General features: G+C 37.1%; 1 protein-coding gene across 2 annotated transcripts; it reads right to left on the bottom strand.

Moving 5' to 3' along the window:
* Positions 1 to 1,757: 1,757 nt before the first annotated feature.
* Positions 1,758 to 20,677, bottom strand: LOC134528582 (PSME3-interacting protein). 2 transcript variants are annotated; one of them, XM_063362329.1, is made up of 8 exons: positions 20,472 to 20,677; positions 18,881 to 18,984; positions 18,606 to 18,704; positions 15,432 to 15,642; positions 12,903 to 13,015; positions 12,463 to 12,565; positions 10,361 to 10,560; positions 1,758 to 1,907 (listed from the first exon to the last, which is right to left on the bottom strand). In XM_063362329.1, the coding sequence occupies exons 2-8, from the start codon at positions 18,975 to 18,977 to the stop codon at positions 1,885 to 1,887; spliced, it is 846 nt and encodes a 281-aa protein (XP_063218399.1). In that variant the 5' UTR covers positions 18,978 to 18,984; positions 20,472 to 20,677; the 3' UTR covers positions 1,758 to 1,884. The 2 variants fall into 2 exon arrangements, with proteins under 2 accessions (XP_063218399.1, XP_063218398.1); XM_063362328.1 differs by having other exon boundaries at positions 10,357 to 10,560.
* Positions 20,678 to 21,649: the final 972 nt, after the last annotated feature.

Here is a 21,649-nt window from a genome sequence, read left to right on the forward strand (position 1 = left end):
GAAAAAAAATTTCTCGGGTGCTTCATTTACTATGAATGGACTATACTGGTATTGCTTACGTACCATTCTGTTAACTTCTCAAGTGTCTTGTTTATTATGACGTCCTGTGGTAGTATTACATGTTCATTGACTACCATCTTATCTTTTAGAATTTTTTTTTGTATTTTAATGAAAATTTTTCAAAAATCCGAAGTTTTCAAAAATCCGAAGGTCATAAATCCCCGACACCCACGGATTTGCGAGAGTTTACTGTACTTCTATTCCTTGCCATTCTGGTGTGTTTTCATATGTACATACGTAGTACTACAATGTTCTAGTTTGCCAACCATTCCATAATGGCACAAAAAAGAACAAAGCTTTTTTTTTATTGCTTGTACGGTTGAATTTATTTCATTCATAAATAGAAATCCAGAAAAAAAACACATGTTCAAGTGGCGAAGGATTTGGACATAGGCATTTTCACTCTAAATGCAATCGTGAATTATGATACAATTTTGCAGAAATATGGCAGTGTGTGTGTAAAGACAATGAAAAACAAGCATAATGAAGTTGAAGGAAATTATTGACTTGTTTTAAGCAAATCCGATAATTGAGTGTACCCATTAGTGGTTTCAGCATGAAATTTGTTTGTATGTTTGTATTGAAGAGTCCATTGATAAAAATGCAAACACTGACATATGTTAAGTTGATATTATTGCTTTGCGATGGGAAAAGTGTTTAAAATCACACTCAAACATACCGGTACCAGAACAGAAATTTGTACCGTAAAGAAAAGGTCTACATCGTCTTGCCTTGATAATTCCCTAACTGGTAGTCTTGGAGACACAAGTGTGGTGTAATTATTTAACGTATATCATTAGCTCGCTGATATGGCCTTGAGTTTGAGTCGCGGACGGGCGGGTTGGCGGGGAAGGGGAACCACGCTGATTGGTCAAGACCGGCGCTCTCGCTCTTTTCTACTCAGCGTAGCTCAGGACTCACACTTCATAAGACGGTGATCCGTGTGTTTGTGTATAGAGTTTATTTATCTATTCAAGCCAAAAATGGTGTGTTTTGGACAGTATCTATGTGTAAAAATGTAAAGTAAGCCTATAAAAAGTATTAACACACAATATGCCAGCCTCAGCCCGTGCAAGAACCAGCCGAGAATATGAATCATGTGTATAGTTGTAAAGAGGAAGCTGTGGGCCGCACACAGAAACCCAGTGTCCGGCGCCGAGCGAGCGAGACCAACTCCGCGAGCACCTGCACTGCTGTAGTGCCTGTACCAGTGGACATGTTGAGTGACGACAGCACCCACGCCGAAGTGAAGTGATGCATGCAGGAGACAAGACGTTTCACGTTAAAGCAACAGCCGTGGCTCCCGACACATCCTCGTCCGGTTTTTTTTTTTTTTTTTTTTTAAAGGGGGGGGGGGGTTGCCATGTAAATTCGGTTTACGGGCGATAATTTTACGTGATAATGTCATAAGAAATCATTAATGAAAAAAATTGCATACTTTTTAATTTTTAAATATTATTTACAGTTTTTTGCATATTTTAAATTAAATAATTGTTTAAATATAATCACGAACAATAAGTTTTAAAAAGAGAGGTTACGAACCATGTATGTATATTCCACTTCAACATATTTTTTTTATATCATCTTTTTCTTCTCTTACTAAGTTACCAACCTTAATGTCTTAAGACAGGTCCAACCAAACTCTGTACTAGTTATAGTTATCACTGTATCACAGGTGAAGAACGTGCATGATAAAATATGAAGTAGATTAAGAAGTTTAATGTCCATCCATTAAATACACTTGAATTCTGTGTGCATCTTTCATTCTGGAAAGGGCACAAATGCAGAAAGTACAATGAGTCACTCTCTGGCCGCCAGATGTCTTCACGGAGAAGAGCAAGCAGAATCTACAAAAAAGAAAACGACAGAATGGTTTAAAAATGCAGAAAATAAAGTTACTTACGAAGGCATGTTACTTCAAGTGGTGTACCGTATTTACCCTGTGTATGGGTCGCATCTATAATTTTGAGGGGAAAAAAATCTAACTTTTTAATCGTAAGTCGCCCTCGAATTTGGGTCGTGCCATAAATCTGTCTCCAGCAGAATACAAGTTAAGTCTTTATGGTCCGTGTCTCAGCTTATTGCTGTGCAAGAAACGCAAGAAACACAGTTCTTGGTCTCTCACATTTCCCTCCTTTATGGCCCAAAAAAACTATTTTTCATACTCGTGTTTCCCTTCCCTTCTATAGTTTTTTTATCTGTCTCCTTCCCCAAGGGAGAAAAGACAGCATGCCACTTCAATTTTTTTTTCAGTTCCTTCCATAAAAATAAAGCACGCCCTTTACAGAAGTTTTGTCATGGAATACTGCAGTAGAAAGCACAGGGAATCTCACAACAAAATAATGTTTGAAAGTTGCGTCACAAAAACCTGTTTAGATATGTACGGAAGCCTTCTTTTCACAGACGAGAGCGCCACACCCGAAGTTCCCCGAAGTTCATGCTCGCTTTTTGTTTCCTTTCTATCATTGTATAAACCGGTGTGGCATTAACGTTTGCGGTCGATTAGGATGTGTTAGCTACATTATAAATACTTTAAAACATTGTGGATGGTTGGTTACATTAGGAGCTAGGCCTGTGCGAAGTGGACTTTTTCAGTTCGAATCGAATTCGAAGCGAATATTGTAAATATTCGCGAATTCGAATTGAAGTTCGAATAATTTTTCAAGATGTGTTAAATACTGCTCCCACATGACATACAGCACAATTATTTTCATTCTGTACTGTCACCACCCTTTCCCTTTCCTTTTCCTTTATTCAGAAATGGGCCTGACAAATATCCTGTAGCCTGAATCCCCACCATTGTACATCCTGTTAACAACACCATATCATTGTGCTAACTACTAAATTCACAAAATGGTTTGAGTTAACTAGAATGTATAACAAAATATTCTGTGCTATATATGCTAATTTGTGGACTGTGAAAGTGACTGAAACCGTCTGGAACACATTTTTCTGCTCCCTATTATTTTCTTTAATCACGAATCAACGTACCTAGTAAGGCTACACATTTTTTGTTTATATAACTTTCCAATAACACATTTCTATCAACATCTTATGCACTTTTAGCATTAACAGCGACTCACTTACTAAATAATAAAGAGAACTGCTTGTCTGTTGGAATTTTGTATTTCTTTTTGCATTTATTGCAGCTTGCAACTTTTCCGTCACTCAATTTTGTGAAATAATTCCACACTTCACTGCGAGATCTCTTAGCAGTTTCCTTCGATTCCGTTGCAGGTTTATTTTACAAATATACGTCAGAAAAAATATAAAACGGTGCCACTTTCTACTAAAACAATTAAAGTATAATGTAATTACATTTTTTACCATTCAAATTTTACGGTGCACGCTTATAGAACTCAACCAACGTGGTGAACAAGTAAACAAAAAACGTGACGTCAAGGCATAGAAAAGAAAGGGTATAAATGAGCGCAGTTAATACAGCGAAGACAACTAGAATTTAAAGAAAAACATGCGGCGTATATCTGAAAAACTAAGATACCTATTTCCATTCAAATTATTTCCATGATCATGTTAATACACAACTGTGTGTGGATTGTGCAACTGATTGGCGTAGTTCGGCTAGTTGGCAGCATCTGGCCGCAAAATGGCGGAAATATTGTCGTGGTAAATAAACATTAGAAAACGTAAATTAAATTTTAAGCATAACGTGGTGTTTTTTTAGGTCTTGTGGATGGAAATGCATAAATAAAGATTTTGTAATGAATATCTGCCCTAGTAAAGTCATGGCGTTCATATTTGCTATTGTATCTAATATTTCTGTATGACGGAATCGTACAAGTACGCCGTCGGTATGTTTAACCTCAACGTAAGTATACGAATCCTTAACCAATTTTCCTGAAGTTTTTAGCAAAAATTATGAACATTTTAATAATTGGCTCTACTAAATGGCAAGTTAAAGAAGACTAATTTATATTCGTTTGCCTTCGAAGCTTCGAAAATTTACGAATATTATTTTTTGAACGAATCGAATACGAATCCTAAAAATATTCGCTTCGGATTCGAAAATTTCGAAGCTTCGCACGTCCCTATTAGGAGCTACATTAAAAATACTGTAAAATCATTTTATGGTTGCTTAGCAAATAACTTTTTTAATATGTAGCTATCCAGGGCTAGGAAACCGTTTACATGATTTCACAGTATCTTTAATATAGCTATCCTAACTAAATCAACCGTCCACAATGTTTTAAAGTATTTATAATGTAGCTAACCTAACCTTTTACAAGGAACAAAAAAAAAACCGAAAATGCGCGATCGGGCGTTTGTCTCTCTCGTCTGAGAAAAGAAGGCTTCCCCTCTCTCTCTGGCTGGTTTGTTTTTATATTCCCCTCTTGCCGAGCGTCTACCCGGCGGTCACTTGTTGGTGCCAGACAGACGGCAGCACAGCTTAACAGCACTGTTCACAATGTTCTACACGCTCTGCTGGGACATTTTAATCAAACAATTTATACTCACTTCTAACATATTTATTAAAAACCAACAACACAGGCTAGTTATTTACACACACATTCAAACACACAGTGCAATGTTAATTTTTTTTCCTTCCCCAAAATAAAAAAAAATTTGCATAAGGATCGCAGTACACGTTATTAAACAAAAAAGGGGGGTTACGGACGAAAATTTTACGTGATAACGTCATAAGAAAACATTGATGAAAAATTGCATACAAACCACATTAACTTTTCACTTCACTTTATAAACAGTTGACAAAACAGTTCACGTGTAGGTTGTGTGCTGCCGCTGTCTCTCTTCTACTCGGACGCATCGGCCGATGGAGTGGAAGAGAGATGGATGCGTGACAAGCCTATCGTGCCTATCTATCGCTTGTTGCGCGCTCTTGCTTGCACGCTCGGCTCAGGCGGAACGTGACAATGAGTCGTGCTTTTTCGTGCGTGCAGCAGACGTTCATTGATTTATAAGACGTTATCACGTCAAAAAAATTGGACAAAATGTGACCATTGCGCGGGTAAATACGATCAGTTGTTCTTGCAGTTCACCGTGAACTTGTTAGTTGTGAAGGCTGGGGCATTCCCTTATTCTGCCGATCACCTTCGTGACAAGTTGACAGGTACTGCCAACCCTACAGTTAAAGTTAGAACAGAGGAAAACTGGTACTGCTTTATGTACAGTTTCTCGCTTAGTCATCTCGTTACGTTCTTTAAATGGGGTCTTACAATTGAGACGATTGTTTTAAGATGTTGTTTTGAATATACGCCATTGCTGGTTACATTGTGTCTCATAAGGAACCTCAATAACAGACAAAAAAAATGAATATACAAAACATGCAGAAAAGAAGCCAAAAATCAGCCAGTGTCAAAAGTAAAAAAACATAAGCAGCACCTGTGCATTTCTGTGTTGTCCATTTTCTATCTGTTTAGTATCATCATATGGTCTGTCTGTTTGTTTCATTGTTGTCCAATGTTGTTTTGTATCTTTATTTACTGTTCTTGATGCAAATTCTCTCCGTCAGCCCACTGTCTGTCTGTGTTGTAGTATTTTTTGGACTAATTCCTATCACTGAATTTTCTGTGCCGTGTACATTTGTAACTTTTGACTTCAGCTGATATTTGGCTTTTTTTTTTATTTTTTTTATTTTGCATATTCATCTTTTGTGGTTCGTTATTGAGATTTCTTATGGCATACAATGTCACCAGCAATAAGCATATATCCAAACTAACATCTTAAATCAGTCATCTTGTAACAAACAAGTTGGCGCAAAAAAATATATATTTTTTTTTTTTTTGCAGTTGAACACTTGAAAACACTGCACACATTTCATCTTCATAAAATATTAAGTGTATCGGTTTCCAGTACAGTGTTCCCATTTTCTAGCAGGTTACATTTCTGTAATGATTTATTGAATACGAGCTCTGACTCGCAGATTCAAAGTAATATCTGAAACTAGCCTTTACTCTATAATTTTTCCCAATAAATTTATTTAAGTATTTAGTTTCAAGTGTATTGAGTCCTGCTTCCAAGACAATATTTAGAAAAATAAAACTTGTTCGTGAATTGAGTGTTTGTACAGTATAATAGTGTGAATACTACTATTCTTTAAGAAAACTATAGTCACAAAATTTTTGTAAGACTCGAAAACAAAGGTGTTTATTTATGTTTACTTTTCATTGAATTTTGTTTACAAAACCATAAAATAATTCTTCAAGGTCATCCCACATTTGATGTCTTCAATTTGTCAGGTTGTCATTAGTAGTATTTTTTGGGTAGCTATGATACCTAATATACTAACATAACTAAATTTGATAGTTAAAATTTTCAATTTATTTTCTTGAAGTTGAATATAGTTGACTTTTTTACAGGTACAATGAATTGGTATTAACTAAACAAATGTTCTTTTAGCACTTAAATAATTTTTTAACTCGGAAATTTTAATTAAATTGACTTTCATTATAAAGATTACAAAAATTAAAAAAAAAAAAGTTGCAATTTTATTTTCATGTTAACACTGATAATGAACATCACACAACGCTAAAATACAGAATTATGTACAGTAATTTATTATTTGCCTGGGCAACCAATAACAGACAATGAGGCATGTGCCTATTGTATGTACAGCCTCTTGCGTTATTCACACAGACATGCCTGCGTTAAAAAACACGCCAGTTAGAAGCACATACTTAACCAACCAACTATGTATAGTATACAGCCATGCTAATCCAACACTTTTGAAATCCATGGTTCCACATATTACCATCCTGAAAATAGATTAGGTGTAAACATAGAATATTTGATTACCAAACTCATTTTATTTCCTGCTTTAATAACACAACTTACCAATGCCATGTAGTCAAGCAATAAACACATTTTAAAATTTTATATTGCAAGTCCGTCAACAAATTAAACCTTGGCAATCATTTAAATCAAAACAACAGCTTTAAGATTCAACAACTTCTTGTGTTTATGCATATAGTATTCTGTCACGTTAAAAAATCTCGTCATACACTAGAATTCAAAAGTGTTTACTTACTAGAAGGTTAAAATTTTAAACATTAACTGGAAGTAAACAAAATGTGCTTGAAAACAACAAAGTTATTATTAGTGCAAAACACACAAAACAAATTAGTGAAGCAAACTTACAAACAAATTACAAGAGACTGACATCGAGATTGTACATAGTTGTTCAATAAAATTGTGAAAGTGATACAAAACAATTACTAAATAGTTCAGATTTGTGAACAAGCAAACAACTTGGTGCAAAGTAATTTCACATTTTCTTTCTGGCTGCTAATGTTATACGTACTATCCTTTTAAAGACCCTATCATTATCATAACTCACAATTCAAAATATTTTAGTTGGTTACTTTCAATTTCACCTTATAAATACTATTCAAGATCAAATGTTCAAAGAAAAACTACCACTTTGTGAACAATTATAAGATAAAATAAAACCCAATAGGTATGTTAGTATATGCATTACCTATATTTTATTCAATGTGTATCATGAACGGAAAAAAATATGAACTGATGTTTAATAAAACATCCTAGTTACAAAGATAGTTAGTTCTAATTAGTCCTTGCAAATGTGCAGGATAGTAATATTGTAAAACTAGAATCATACTCTGATTTTTTCAAATCCTAATTACATCACAATTCAATCAAGTCATAAAGTACGTACATGTTGTACGCTTGTGGAAATTACTGCAATGCTGGAAATACTGATCACAGTACAATACTTTATGATATGCTGCAATGCACTGTATTTATCATCTAGTCAGCGAAGTAAGAAAAATTTTATTAAAAGAAACAGGAAGATTCGTGCCATGGATTGGCTTCTATCAAGTCAGCATCCTCTTTACTTTTACTTGTGTGTGACTCGTAAATTTGTTACTCGTGATGGACAGAAAGAAAGTTAAAAAAAAATGATCCCAAAATCTTTTCTTTATAATTCATAAATGGATTATTCAAACGAAAAACATATCCCCCCCCCCCCCCCCCCCCCCCGCTAAATACACTCGCAAAACACAAAACTGCACGGTAAATATCTATTACATGGACAATGTCACTTAAAGCTATAGTCTTTCATTCTCTGTTCCCGACAGGTGCGTATGCAGTGTTTCATTTCGGAGGAATTGGTCGGGGGTGGGGAGAGGGGGGGGGGGGGGAGGGGGTAGAACCACTTTGCTTGCTTTTTGCTTTCAATGATAGAGTTTTTTGGGATTGGAAGGAGGAGGGATGTTATATTCCCCATTCTCCTGGTTCACCATATTGTGTACACAACCACGAATCTCCCGTTACGCGGTGTCGTATTTGTCATACAAAGTGCGATGGGATGCATATAAAGATTAATGATGTGATATATATTTATTGTTGAGCGTTATTCTACGCATTTGTATTGCGTCAAGTATATTTTCCTAGACAATTTTGGAACACATTAATTAAATTAGCCTTGCTATTTATGGAAACTAATGCTTCAGAATACGTGATTTTAAATAACACGAGCATTTTTAGGAACAAATTAGTTGTGCTAAGTGAGGGATAGGTGTACAGTGTAATGGCGTAATTAAAAAAAAAATTAATGTGGGTAAAGCTGAGCCTTGAAAGATAATACTAATTAAGTTACTTTTAATCTGATTTTGTATTTTCTCTCTTTTTGTTTTCTTCTACTTAAGGGTATGCAACATAAGAACGATCTGAGCTATCACTTACAGACATATATTTATTTATTTATTTATTTATTAATTTATTTGATTTGTAACATGCCACACCAACAGCACAAGTCTCCAACAGTGGGCACAACATGTAGGACAAGTACAAAAAAAAAGTAGGACAAAACAAATACAAGACAACACAACATACAAATATCCATATGAATACTTAAAATTCTAATAATTACTTAAACTAACAAAAAGTTTCAGGAGTAACATGGTTAAGTTAACATAAATAGAAAATTGTTAGATTAATTAAAAATTACAATCATATAAGATATATAAAATATTAGCAATAATAAGAATAACTGAAGTATTTGCTAAATTACAAATTATAAATATTTACTGGAAAAGATGACTTTATGTATTCTGAATTTGTTTGCTGTAATTTGGAATGAGTCTGAAAATGAGGTCATTAAAGTTTTGGAGAGTGGAAAAAGTTTGGAGTGACCAAGTATTAACTTGAGGAACTTTAAGGCCAGTATTCTCAAGGAAGTAGGAAAAATAAATCTTAGAAAAGAGTGAATCTAAGTAAGTTCTCCCATCAACAAGAGGAATCAGATAGGTGAAGGAAAGTTCTTTGAAATCATTTGTATGCTTTCTAATTTATTTACATCAGCCATCTTGATGCCGTTCCAGATTACTGAACAACATCCCAATTTAGATGTAATAAAATTGTATATATTACAGAAGTAACATTTGGGTGCATGTATGACGTCACGGCGGCCATCTTGTTATCGTCTGCTGGAGGCCGACATTTTGTTTTCTTCTACTAGAGTGCATACATTTTATGTACCGTGAATGGGTTTGACAATCCATCGTTCACATCACCGCCTGCCGTCTGAGCCAAGTCTCGGACGAGACCAGCACGAGGGGGGGGGGACTGGCTGACGTGCTAGCTCATACCAAGTGCAGTTCTTATCCTCAAAACGTCACCGAGCAATGTTTGCAGCGTGCACAGTAGGGTGTGCTGTGCTCTATAGCGTAACACTCCACGCGATAAGACTGCAGTAAATACCACCTGACGACGCTTATTTGCTGCTGAAATGTGTCTTGATACAGTACATACCCAATTTTTTTTTACAAGCATTAAAAATTAATAAATAATAAAAATTACACATTTCTCCATATATAACTAATTTTCTGTTTATTTTTAAAAATTAATTTTCCTGACTACTACTACTGCTGATCAGAAAAAATCTGAGCATGTTCGAACACGTACGTAGCGTATGTTAGTTTTAAGTGTTAAGAGACATGTCGGTTTCTGAACTTCCCGTACTGCCGACTAGAAGCGCCAAGTTTTCAAGTCGGCTGCCTGCCGAGCGACAGTAGCTGTCGATGTTCGACCACACGCGGCGGTTAAGTTGTGCTACAGGCGAACGCTTGCAGCCAATCAAATCGTTTGCAGGCGAATCGTCAATTTGTTCGGTTTCCATTGCAGTCACGGTCTTATTACGTTGAGAGACGAAACAGAGCGAGAGTTAGAATGAATTTCGAAGGTCAGACGTTAACGAATGCATTGTGATGCTGTTAAGAAGCAAAATAAAATGAAAAAGAGTGACGGGAAGTGTTAAATCACGCGGTGCAACGCGAGAGCGAGAAGGAAGCTCACCTACCGGAGCCGCTGGAGGACTTGGGGGGCGGGGCGGGCTCCGCGGCCTTGCGGCCCAGCAGGTCCAGCCCAGTGCTCTCGGGCAGGTCCTGGTCCGTGTCGGAGCTCTGGTCGCTGTCGCTGGTGTCGGGGTACACGCCCAGCCCCGGCAGGATGCCGATGCAGCGCAGGCCTCCGTCATCATCCTCCGCGGGCCGCCCGCCCCTGGCACACAGGAGCACACGCTCTGCCTTCACCGCATCTCGCCTCGGGCCTGCCTCTGCCAGTGCGTGGCGTCGCAGGGGCCACTGAGGGGGAGCTGGAGTGGCACGATTTGCTTTTAATCCTCGGGTTCACCCTTGCATCACAACCTTACAAGTTATGCAGTACATAACAACTTAACAGTTACGGTCATTGAAAGATTAAGGCTTTAATGTTTTGTTTTAAATTTGTGGAGTGTTTAAAAAATTAAATACATTAGGTAATGGGGAGAAGGCCAGACAAAATTATTTTGCCACCCAACCCCCCCCTTCCCTGCCGTAAGATTCTCTCGACCGTCCTGGTGTCAACCACAATGTTTTGAAACTGCAAACTGCGTTGTTTCGTGAGAGCTGATGCGCTTCAGTATGACGAGGCCCGTCCGTACTTGCAACTGCGAACAATTTCAAAAGTGCATTCGTTCAGATCGCTTAGGGCTTTGTTGTTTTCGAAACAATTTCTTTCAGATCCTTTTTTTACGAAAACACAACACGCACAAATACATTGTCAGGAACGCAGGACCACGACACGCGCCGTGTCACGTGCCGTACACTGACGTAAGGCAAACCCCGCGTGCCTGGCCAGATAACAAGGGTCATCGCTACCCCCCCCCCCGTTCCCCCTCCGCTCCCCGCGCATCGTCTTGCCGAGCAGCGTTGGGAATTCCGCGGGCCGCCCCGTGGAGTGGCGCGAATTAACGCCGCTTTTCTGGACTGTTCGGGCGTCGCGTCGGCCGGGATGACATGACTCGACACAGCCGCTCTCATAGAGTACTTAAGCAGCGACGTCGGCCTCAGTGGGAGTTCAGAGCAGATTCCGAGCGAGTCCTGCGACAGTTACGGAGTACGGAGAGTTCCGCTAGTGAAAGCAAGTGCGACATCGGCGAAGAGGGTGGGAGACCCCCTCTAGTGTGGCGCGACGCGGTGTTCGACTGGATCGTGAGAGTGCGACTGAGTGGCGCGAGACTGTGTGAGTGGACAGGCGCGAGGTGAGGGGCGAACCACAGTCGAGCCTAGCTCCAGCGAGGAGTGCGAATTGTGTAATTGGACAGACATTGAGTAACTTGACAATAAACATTTTTAAGTGCCAGTGATTGGTGATAAGACATTTTTAAGTATAATTATTTATTATTAATGTAAATATTAGTAATCAATAAAACTGTAAAGAAGCCTAATTGGGCTATCTCTTATGAAACCAGTTCTCCCCAAATAATAAATCGTAACAATATGCTTTAAAAAAAGGAAAGTGGTTGAACACACTGAACATGTAAGAACGTATAATTTGTTACAAGTGCGTAATTACAAAAAAAATATGTCTTTCTCAAACATGCTTGCCAACATCATGAAATGCCACTTTCCACAGTTCCTCACATCTGTGAATGAATGGGTGGAGGAAACGGCAGTACCATGAGAAAACTTGTAAAAAAAAAAATCTGGGTTCGACAAGGCCACGAACCGAACCCGGGCTGCCTGGCGGGAGGCGAGAGATCCGATCAGCGTAACCCCTCTCCAAACAATGTAACAGTGTGTTTAAGATGGACTTCCACGGATTCATCACATTCGACAATTTCCCATCCGTCCTTTCCCATCCATCTGTTTGTCAAACGCTTACCAAGCTCTGACTTTCGATGGACAAATGAATGAAGTTATGTTAAGTTTCCAAGCATTTAGATGCAGGAAATGAAAAGTCATTATTAAAATGTAAATAAAGATAACAAAGATTTCTTTTCATAACCTGAAAAATGAATTTGAGTTCTCTATGCAGAGATTTTCTCAACCTTAAATTTCCAAAAAGGTCCCACAATGGTAACGAATACAACAGACAGTCTTTCTTCGACATCTACGTAACATAGAGAAATTTTTTTCTTACCTCGAATCACTTTCTGACGGCTGAACTTTTCCAGTTGTTGTGTCGGCTTCCGTGGTTTCCGTCTCAGCTCGTACTTCCCCATTGGTCACTACTCCGTTCATTTCTGCAGAATCACACAAACACGCTACCTATTGAAAGCTAATAACAGTAAGACTGTGTAATCAACTTGAAACACACTAAATGATGAAAGCTAATAGCAGTATCACTATGTAAATGTCTTGAAACACACTACCTGATGAAAGCTAATAACAGTATCACTGTGTAATCGACTTGAAACACTCTAAATGACAAAAGCTAATAACAGTATCATTATGTAATTGACTTAAAAAACTCTACCTGACAAATTCTAATATCAGTATCACTGTGCAATAGACTTGAAACACTCTACCTGACGAAAGCTAATATCAGCATCACTGTGCAATAGACTTGAGACACTCTACCTGACGAAAGCTTGGTCTTCTTCTGCAAACCCCCGCCCGAATGCTCGACGGAGGACTCGACAGGTCTCTTGCGGACAGCACCCGCCAGCAGACGAACCTGGGAGCTGCGACCACTGCCGGCAAGCACGTCCTCAGTCGACTACAGTGTCGAAGTGCCGACCTCAACTCGCACTGGGCATTACCTGGTGCAGGCTACACCTGCTTGGCCCCGACATTAGTCAGGAAAACAAGCTCACATCTCAACATTGTGTTTGGATGTTAGTTCCCACTACCATTAGGGCTACGAAAATGTAAATTTTGACATGTGGCTGAAAACAAACGTATTTTAAGCAGGGGTTACAAAAGTATTGATTAAAAATGTAAATTAATATTCCATCAATAGTGCCAAGTACTCTTTATTTTATAATTTTTAAGCCTTTGTAAGCTTTCACACATCAGAATTATAATGATTTTCAAAAATAATAACTCTTAGTAAAGACGTGATAAATAGTAATAATATTTGTTATATTGTAGGGTAAATAAATTATGTTTATTTTCATTAATTTTCGGGAACGTAAAAATACAATTCATTTCTGGAAACTATTGTTTACTCAAGTTAGGTTAGATGAAATAGAGTTCACGTTTTTTCTCAATCTACTACGATACCGTTTTCACCTTCTGTTACAAATCGGCACCACTCAGCTTCCCGTAACACAAGCCACGTGATCACAGACACAACACCTTCTGCCTGCTTGATTTCTTTTTGGTGTGGCCAGGTACGGCAGCAACGATTACCCTTGTTGATTCGTTGCAGATAATTACTGATTAGATAATGGGACAGAAAACATATGTCATATGTGCCGTGAACCAGAGCAACACATATTTAGCCAAGGATGCAAAAATTTTTCTAAATCAATGTCCAAAAAAAATTGTAGGCTATGTTACATAATTTCCTTAGGCCTAAGTAGTTATATAAAAGAAGGCATCCTCGCACTATTTTGATTTAAGACAATGTGTAGTGATAGTTTTCAAACCATCAAAAACTGTCTATCCTTTTAGTCACAATGTGATGGTACACAATTGGAGTTGCACGGTACAAACAGATAAGACTAAAGTGGAATAAAATAAGAAAGTCTAGGGCACGTTGTTCAAGGATTGTAAGAATCTTACACAGCGTTCTCCAGGGCATAGAAACATCAGAATGTTTGCATGCTTATAAATATCTTTTAGAATGAGATTTTGACCACCTCAGAGTGCATCACACAATGAATGTCGCTGAATTTAACACAGGAGTACAGGTAGCATGATGCGCAGAGAAATGCTACTCAATACAGGCTATCTGGGTACCTCAAAAAATTTCTGTTTCATCGGAGGTTTTTCAATAAATGTGAGCAACTGGCTTTCCTAACTTCTCTGAGGACTTGTAACCAACACTTAGGAAGGTTTTTTACAAGGGTTTTTTTTGTGTTTTTAAGTAAGCCTGTGGTTTATTGTACTGTTTACTAGGTATTTATGTGGAATTTGGTGGCCATCTTGTGAGATAATTTTTAAGTTGAGATTTGTAATGGTCCTCTGTGAGGCTAAGTTACATCAGCAGTACCTGTGTTTCACATTCGGTTAGTTATGTTCTAAAATAGAGAAAAGCTTATTATGGTCTGCAAGTATATCGCTCAAGTTATTTTGCAAGTTTATTGAGAAAATTAATTTTAAAGTTGGGTCCAGAATAGTGAAGTAAAATAAAAACTTAAAGATAGCAACACTTCAAGTAGCTTGGCTTCTGGGTTGTAGCCACGTCCAAGGCGAATATATCACCAACGTTTCGGTCGACATTGCGATCGCCATCAACAGGATAGAGTTACCTCAGGGTCTGTGATATATTCCCCTTGGACGCTGCTACAACCCAGAAGCGAAGCTACTTCAGACAGTGGCCGCGAAAGCCTGCGATCTTTAATTGTTTTGTAATCTTTAATAATTTTCAGCTTTCCCCATTACGTGCTTTCAGAATTTTTTACTAGTTTTTGAACATTTATTTGTAAAGTTGGTTATTAGCAACACCATTTTTACATTGTGAAAGTGAAAAACATGTGACATGGAAATAGCCACAAAATATTTACGTACAGCATTTTTTCTGTATTTTTAATATGTTTTATTGCAAAACACTATTCTTGAAAAATACTGTACCAATTTTTTTTCCCCCCATAAATAAGAACTCATATCAATTCTTTTTCAGTTGTTCCTACTTTTAAAGAATACTGTGGCCATAAAAAATAGTAATTTTTATCATTGTAATTTTGCTACACAATTTCTTAGATCTTAGGGTCTAAGCTTATATGAGTTTTTTTAAATGCAGAAAGAATTAAAAAGTTGAAGATGATGATAAAAAATATAGATACTAGGCGAACCCAGGCATGTAAGATTTAAAAATAATACACCTACTTGCATTTCTTTTATACGGAAATACTATTCTACAAAATAGTATATCTGAATTTCTGGTAAAGTAATCTGTGCACTAATACACTGAAGCAATGCAATCTATTGAGTTATTCTTGCCTGCCATTGGTTGACTGAGCTGGTCTCGTCCGGATTTCAGAGTTGATTCTGTCCTCGAGATGTCGCTCTTGCAACGTAGCCACAGCATTGCGGAAATCGTTGATCTCGCGCGCCTCCTCCGCGGACTTGCGGCGTTCTTCCTCCATCTTGCTCCTGTCCACCAGGTCCAGGAACTCCACTTCGTCGTCGTCCAGTCCTTTGATCATGTTCTCTGTCGAACGAGAGCAACATCCCAGTCGGTGAGATGTTCCCGTCACCACCAGGGTCATTTTGTACAGGTAGGGCTGATCAGTAAACAAAAAAAAAAATTAGGGCTGGGCCGATGCCGATCACCGATCACAATAATCGGCCGATTTTAACACATCGGCATGGGTACCGATCTGCAAATTATTTACCTATCACCAAACGCCGATCATTACATACTAAATCTAAATTAATAAATACTGAATTAAGCTTAAAAATGCAAAGTTGTACGTTTAAAATTTACTTACAAAATAACTAAATAAGGTAGGCCTATAAATCACGTATCAACAAAAACACGATTTACAGTATTAATTTGCATATGGGTATTTTTAAAACATGCCAAACCATTATTTTACGCAGTTTTTAATAATTCACAATAAAAACTTCGATTTTTATGAAATAGTACTAATTTTAACTTACGTCTATTGCACTTACGAAACCACAGCCATAGAATATTGTGTGTTGATTTTTAGATTTTTATTATTAACATCAAACAAGCTATATAATTCTTAATTTGTCTGATTGGCAATGATCGGTGCCGGTCATTGGCGCAAATGATCAGTATCGGAATCATCAGCAAATTTAGTGATCCGCCCAGCCCTACAAAAATTAACTATAAATTTATGGAAAGAGAATTTGTGAGTACCTTTCATTATTCTCGATAGTTCTGTCAGTTCTGTCAATTCTGTCAAACGGCATTATTAGATTTTAAGCAGTTCATCAGTAGTTTATTGTTTATATGGTTGGTAAGTTAGGTTAGGTTAGCTACATTTAAAACAATCTAAAATGATGTGAACTGTTGATTAGGTTAGGTTAGTGACTTCATTAGTGTGCATCACATGGTGTTCAACTTTCAGATACACACCTCTACGACTTGGAAGATCATGCCGACAATTTTACACTTCCAAACATTTCTGTTGAAGCATTAAAAGAGTTAAAATATCAGTGAATGTTTTGATAATATTACGTTTAGAAATTTTTTAAATGATAAATGTTTTATACTTGTATAGCGACAGCCCATTTTTGTCTACGTCTGTTAACTGGCGCTTAATAGATGTATATAAATAAATAAAAAATAAACTATCAAATACCACTTTTGGCCATTTTTAAACAGCTTTGTAGACAAGCACTATACACTAATCACCATTATGTTTTTATTGTAACATAGTGTAGTTAATTATGATAAACTTTGTCGCTTCGTACCCCAGTGTCACTGAGGAAAATTTCGAGTAAACTTCCTGTTAGGAAGGAACTGCACACATTCCTAGCACAAAGCTGGGCACGTTGGACTGTCGTGTTTGTGTGTGGACGAGACAAAGAGACACTCTCGGAGACCAGCTGGAAACGCTAAGAAGGATCCAGGAGGAGACGAAGAGGACTGCAGTTCCAGCCTCGGCGTCACCGCGACAGATAACGAGGCAGTATTGCCACCCTAGTAAATCATTTCCTCCTGACCCGCTAAAAATTCCAGTTGGGCTCTACGATTCGTTAGCATCACGTCGCAGGACTGTTGGAAGTCAGGCGAGACAAGATTGTGTTCATCTGCACACAGAAAGAAAGAAAAAAAGGAACGGGCACCAGAAAGGCTTATTTTGCAAAGAAAATCCATGTTTTAGAAAAGAAGTAAAGATAAGGCAGGCGTTGGTGATCTTAATATATTTCGTAAATATTATTATGTACCAGGTGCATGTAACTAGACATAATTATTGTCTGTCTGGCCAGTGGACACCAGGTGTGAAGAAATTTTTGAGTGTTTCAGTCAGTCTCCAACATGTGTGGCTTTAACTACAGTAACCAAGTCATTTCATGATATACTCATCAACGTAACATTCATAAAACATTTATGAGTGAAAAGTTACACTTTTATTGAGCTAATAAACATGTTTATTGTGATATAAATTTTTTTCCAGTTATGTGCTTCACTGATTCTCATGTGGGTCTTGAATGTTCATTTAATTAATAGGTAGTAATAAATGCACAATAATGTGGTTTCTGTAAATAAATTCATATTGGTACATATTTCAGATAAATGCAGTTAACGATTTTCTAACTCAAACAAATACCTTTTCAAAAAATTAAAACACCTGTAAAACCACTGGGCATAAATTACAACAGGATGTTCCTTTTTTCATTTCTATTTTCATGTGTGAACTGAGCTGAACATACGAAAGTCAATAAATAAGTAAAGTGTTGGGAATGAGTAAGGAATTTTGATGAAAAACAGATTAAGATATCAGGATATATAAATAAGTAGCCCTCTAATTAAAATACGATACCATGAACACAACTTCATAGCAGAGTCGGTATATTATAATTATAAATTGGTTGTTTTTTCTGCTTAGTCCATAATGATCATAAAAAACAATACCTACAGGTAAAGCAATTAGGTACTCACTAGTTTGATATACTTGTTGAGCACAATTCCTAGTTTTGCATCACAATTGTTTTAAATTTTATGCCATTTAAAGTGCGGTATGTATTATAACATTATTTTTTGCTGAATTTACTACTTATACGCAATAAGACTAAATGAACGAGTGAATCGTTGCGATGTAGGCTATGCGTAGCACCGTGGCTAGCACCTTTTATCGACACTTAGTTGCCTTGGAAAAGGTTTAGCCTTACAAAGAACTGGCAAGGTGTAGCAACAAAAGATAACATCTGGCGACTGGTGTGGAGAAGACCGTGCGAGAGCGATTAACCAACATTTTTTTGTCCCCTCCTTTTGCTCTCTTCGCGATCCCACACACACACACACACAAGTGCAGTTGCCAGGCACGAACTGAGGACTGCCTGCTATGAAGAACGTTCTTAAATGATTTTTGCATGACAGAAAATAAATATTTGTTCAAAAACACAACTTTTGGAATTTTTTTTTATGCTTCAGTCCCTCTTGCAACAAACTGTTAAAAGCCAACAGCCAACACTTACTGAGTTTGTGTGCCTCCTCATATTCCATCTCTCGCTTATTCTTCTGCTCTTCTAAGCGTTCAAACAGTGAGCGATGGTCGTATTCAACTTCGGGACACGCTGGAACCAAGAGCAGACGTAACTTCCACAAAATCTGATATCAAGAATAGTTCCGAAAACGGGGTGCAAGCAAAACACCTGCCGTTCGGCAATGAAAGTAAACCAAGTCACCCATAACGCACGTTCTTAGTTAATGTGGAGACTCCCCTGAAGTACGCACGAACCACACGACTTACCCTCGGGCTCTTCAGGCTTGCGAACTTTATCCCACTGCTCCTGCCGCACTCGGCGTTGTTCCTCCAGTTCTGCTTCCGAGATGAAACCCGAACTCATCGTGAACCTGAAAATCACACACATTAATTAGTAACGACAGGTAGCACATCCTTTGCGATGTGCGTTATTTCACTTCGTGATAGTACCACAATGTCTACAAATACCCCCTTGAAAAAAATTTCAAGAAATTTTCAAGACTTTTCATGAAGAAGAAAAAATTCTTGAGAGACTCTTTTACATTATCATATCATTTCTATAGGTGGTACTAAACAAAATTAAGCATGATACGAAAAAGAACTACTATGCACAGGAACGTGATGATTTTTATGTTAGCCATTTCATAGATAATTCCTACATTCCTAATGTGTGACAAAAAAACACTGAAGTAAAGCTTAAAAAAATTTCAATTAGAAAAAAAGCTGCCGGAAATTAAGTTTTGTTACTTCCAGCACCCATGGGGATACGGCTTGTTTCGGAACTTTTACGTGACTAGTAGACACCCTGGGTACAGACTTTGGGCGGGGCACTGCAGGTTGGGGGTGAGTAGGGTTGGTGAGGCTGCTTAGGGTTGATCAGGAGGGAAGGGGTGCAGAGGGGAAACCATCTTACCCCCGGGTGGATGCCCAATTGCAAATAACAGATTACATAATTCAAGTAATTACCCTTGCTAAGTACTTTAGTTTTAAAAATATGGGTTACTTGCTTAATATAGATGTTTCAAGCAAATAAAAAAAAATATAAACATATTTTTAATATTTATTAATTTTATTTTTGTCCTCAGACCATACAAGTGTCTAAAAAACTTGTCAATTTGTTACACCATACAAACATAATTGCATAAAGTACAAGATAGATACTGGATCCCAAAGGTTGTTTTGCTTAGAACAGATACTTTAATAACCCGTAAAGCACAATTTAAAGAAGATTTTACATGTTTAGAAAATAGCTGACAAGACCAAACTAACCTTTCACTCAGCTATTGAACTTATTTCCTAAAAGCCACGACTCTACAGCATCCACAAATGAAATGGCAACTTGAACTAATTTAATCTCCAACCCCCCTTCAGGAAACGTGGGTTTGTTACTACATAGCCATATAATTTATTTTGCATAGTTCCAATAAGCCGTGATGGAAAAGGGAAAAACTTGACGATCGTGAAACTGAAGGGAGGTGAATGTGTTGTATAAGGTGTGTGTCAGCAAGCGTATGGCTCAGTGGGAGAAATGCGAGCGAAGTAAAGTGAAAATACTTGCCACAGGGCTTGTGCCCAACTGCAGCAGCCTTACTGAATTAACTTGAACCAAATTGTAGCTAAATATAAATTCAAATTATTAATTAGTATAGAGTACTAATAATTTTATTGTAAGACCTTAAAAAAAGCATTTCCATGCATTTATATTTAAACCTATGGGTTAATTTTTGAGATGTTCAAGACAAGTTTGTTTGTAAACAAAATTTTCATTTGATCAATTGCTATAATTTCTCCCCCTCCCCCGGGATAGATTATGTGGTTTCACCATTTTATCTGGTGTCTGCAAAATTAATAAGCTTACCTTGATAGTTAAAAATAATTAAGTTATAACTTTATCTATTGGAGTTGAGATTTAATAAATCTCATTGCACCAACCACTCATTTCAGCTTAATTCAAAGACTATATAAGAGATTTAATCGATCAATTTTTATATTAATATATATGCGTATGCGAAACAGCAACACAACAGGGATAAGTAGGCACCCATTACAAAGTCTAATAATATATATCTCAATACAAAAACATTCACCTAAAACAAAAAATACAAAAAAAAATTTATTTTGGTTATATTGCAACCGAAAATAAAATAAACTAAAATCCTTTAATTATTTCATAAACAAACAGCATATTTTAGTGTTGTTTAAGGTAGACTGCTTTAAACCACATCCTTAATAAATACTCTTTCGTCACAAAAGAAACTACATACTTAAAAATTCACTACAATGAAATTAATTATTGTGCACACATTTCAATTATACCCAAAGATTTCTGTAAGATTTTTTAACAAAATGTACTATCTACTTTTTTTTAATGGGCCTATTCTTGACGCTGTCGGAATAATTCTGCTAATGGAAATGCTTTCTTCCGAAAGAGATTTGCTATACCGTATTCTTGAACACTCTTTGACACAATTATGTATCGATATTATGTCACAAACTGTCTAAACAAATTACACCGTGCAACTTATTAAATAAATATAATCAAAAAATTAATTACTGAAGTATACTTTAGAATTTTTTTTAACCGGGTTTTTGGATAAATATAAAAACCTTGATGGAGGAGTGGGTGGTGGGAGGGCGAGAAAGGTTGTTTAAACCGTAACATTCACTAAGTCAGGCGTAATACAAGAGCGAGGCATTCTCTCGAACCACTTCAACTTAATTAACAAATGTGGAAAAATTGGTACATATTAGGCTTTTACCAAGCACCCAAAACGATGGAAAAATAGTAATCTGAGATAAAATTGAGAAGGAATTAGAAATAATATCATATTATATACGACACTCCCATTTAACAAAATGTTAAACATGGGCCAGCCTACAACTAGCACCGTTAGTTGCAGGTCACTGCAAGCCGCACTAAATGGAGGAGACACGCCAAGGCAAATAATATAAAGTTGCCAGACTGTTGTGCCAAACCTATCTATATGACCGTGGTGTGAATTAATAAAGATATTTTGTCAAGTTGACCGGAGTTTT

The sequence above is a fragment of the Bacillus rossius genome, chromosome 1 (assembly GCF_032445375.1).
Source record: "Bacillus rossius redtenbacheri isolate Brsri chromosome 1, Brsri_v3, whole genome shotgun sequence".
NCBI classification, from domain to species: domain Eukaryota; kingdom Metazoa; phylum Arthropoda; class Insecta; order Phasmatodea; family Bacillidae; genus Bacillus; species Bacillus rossius.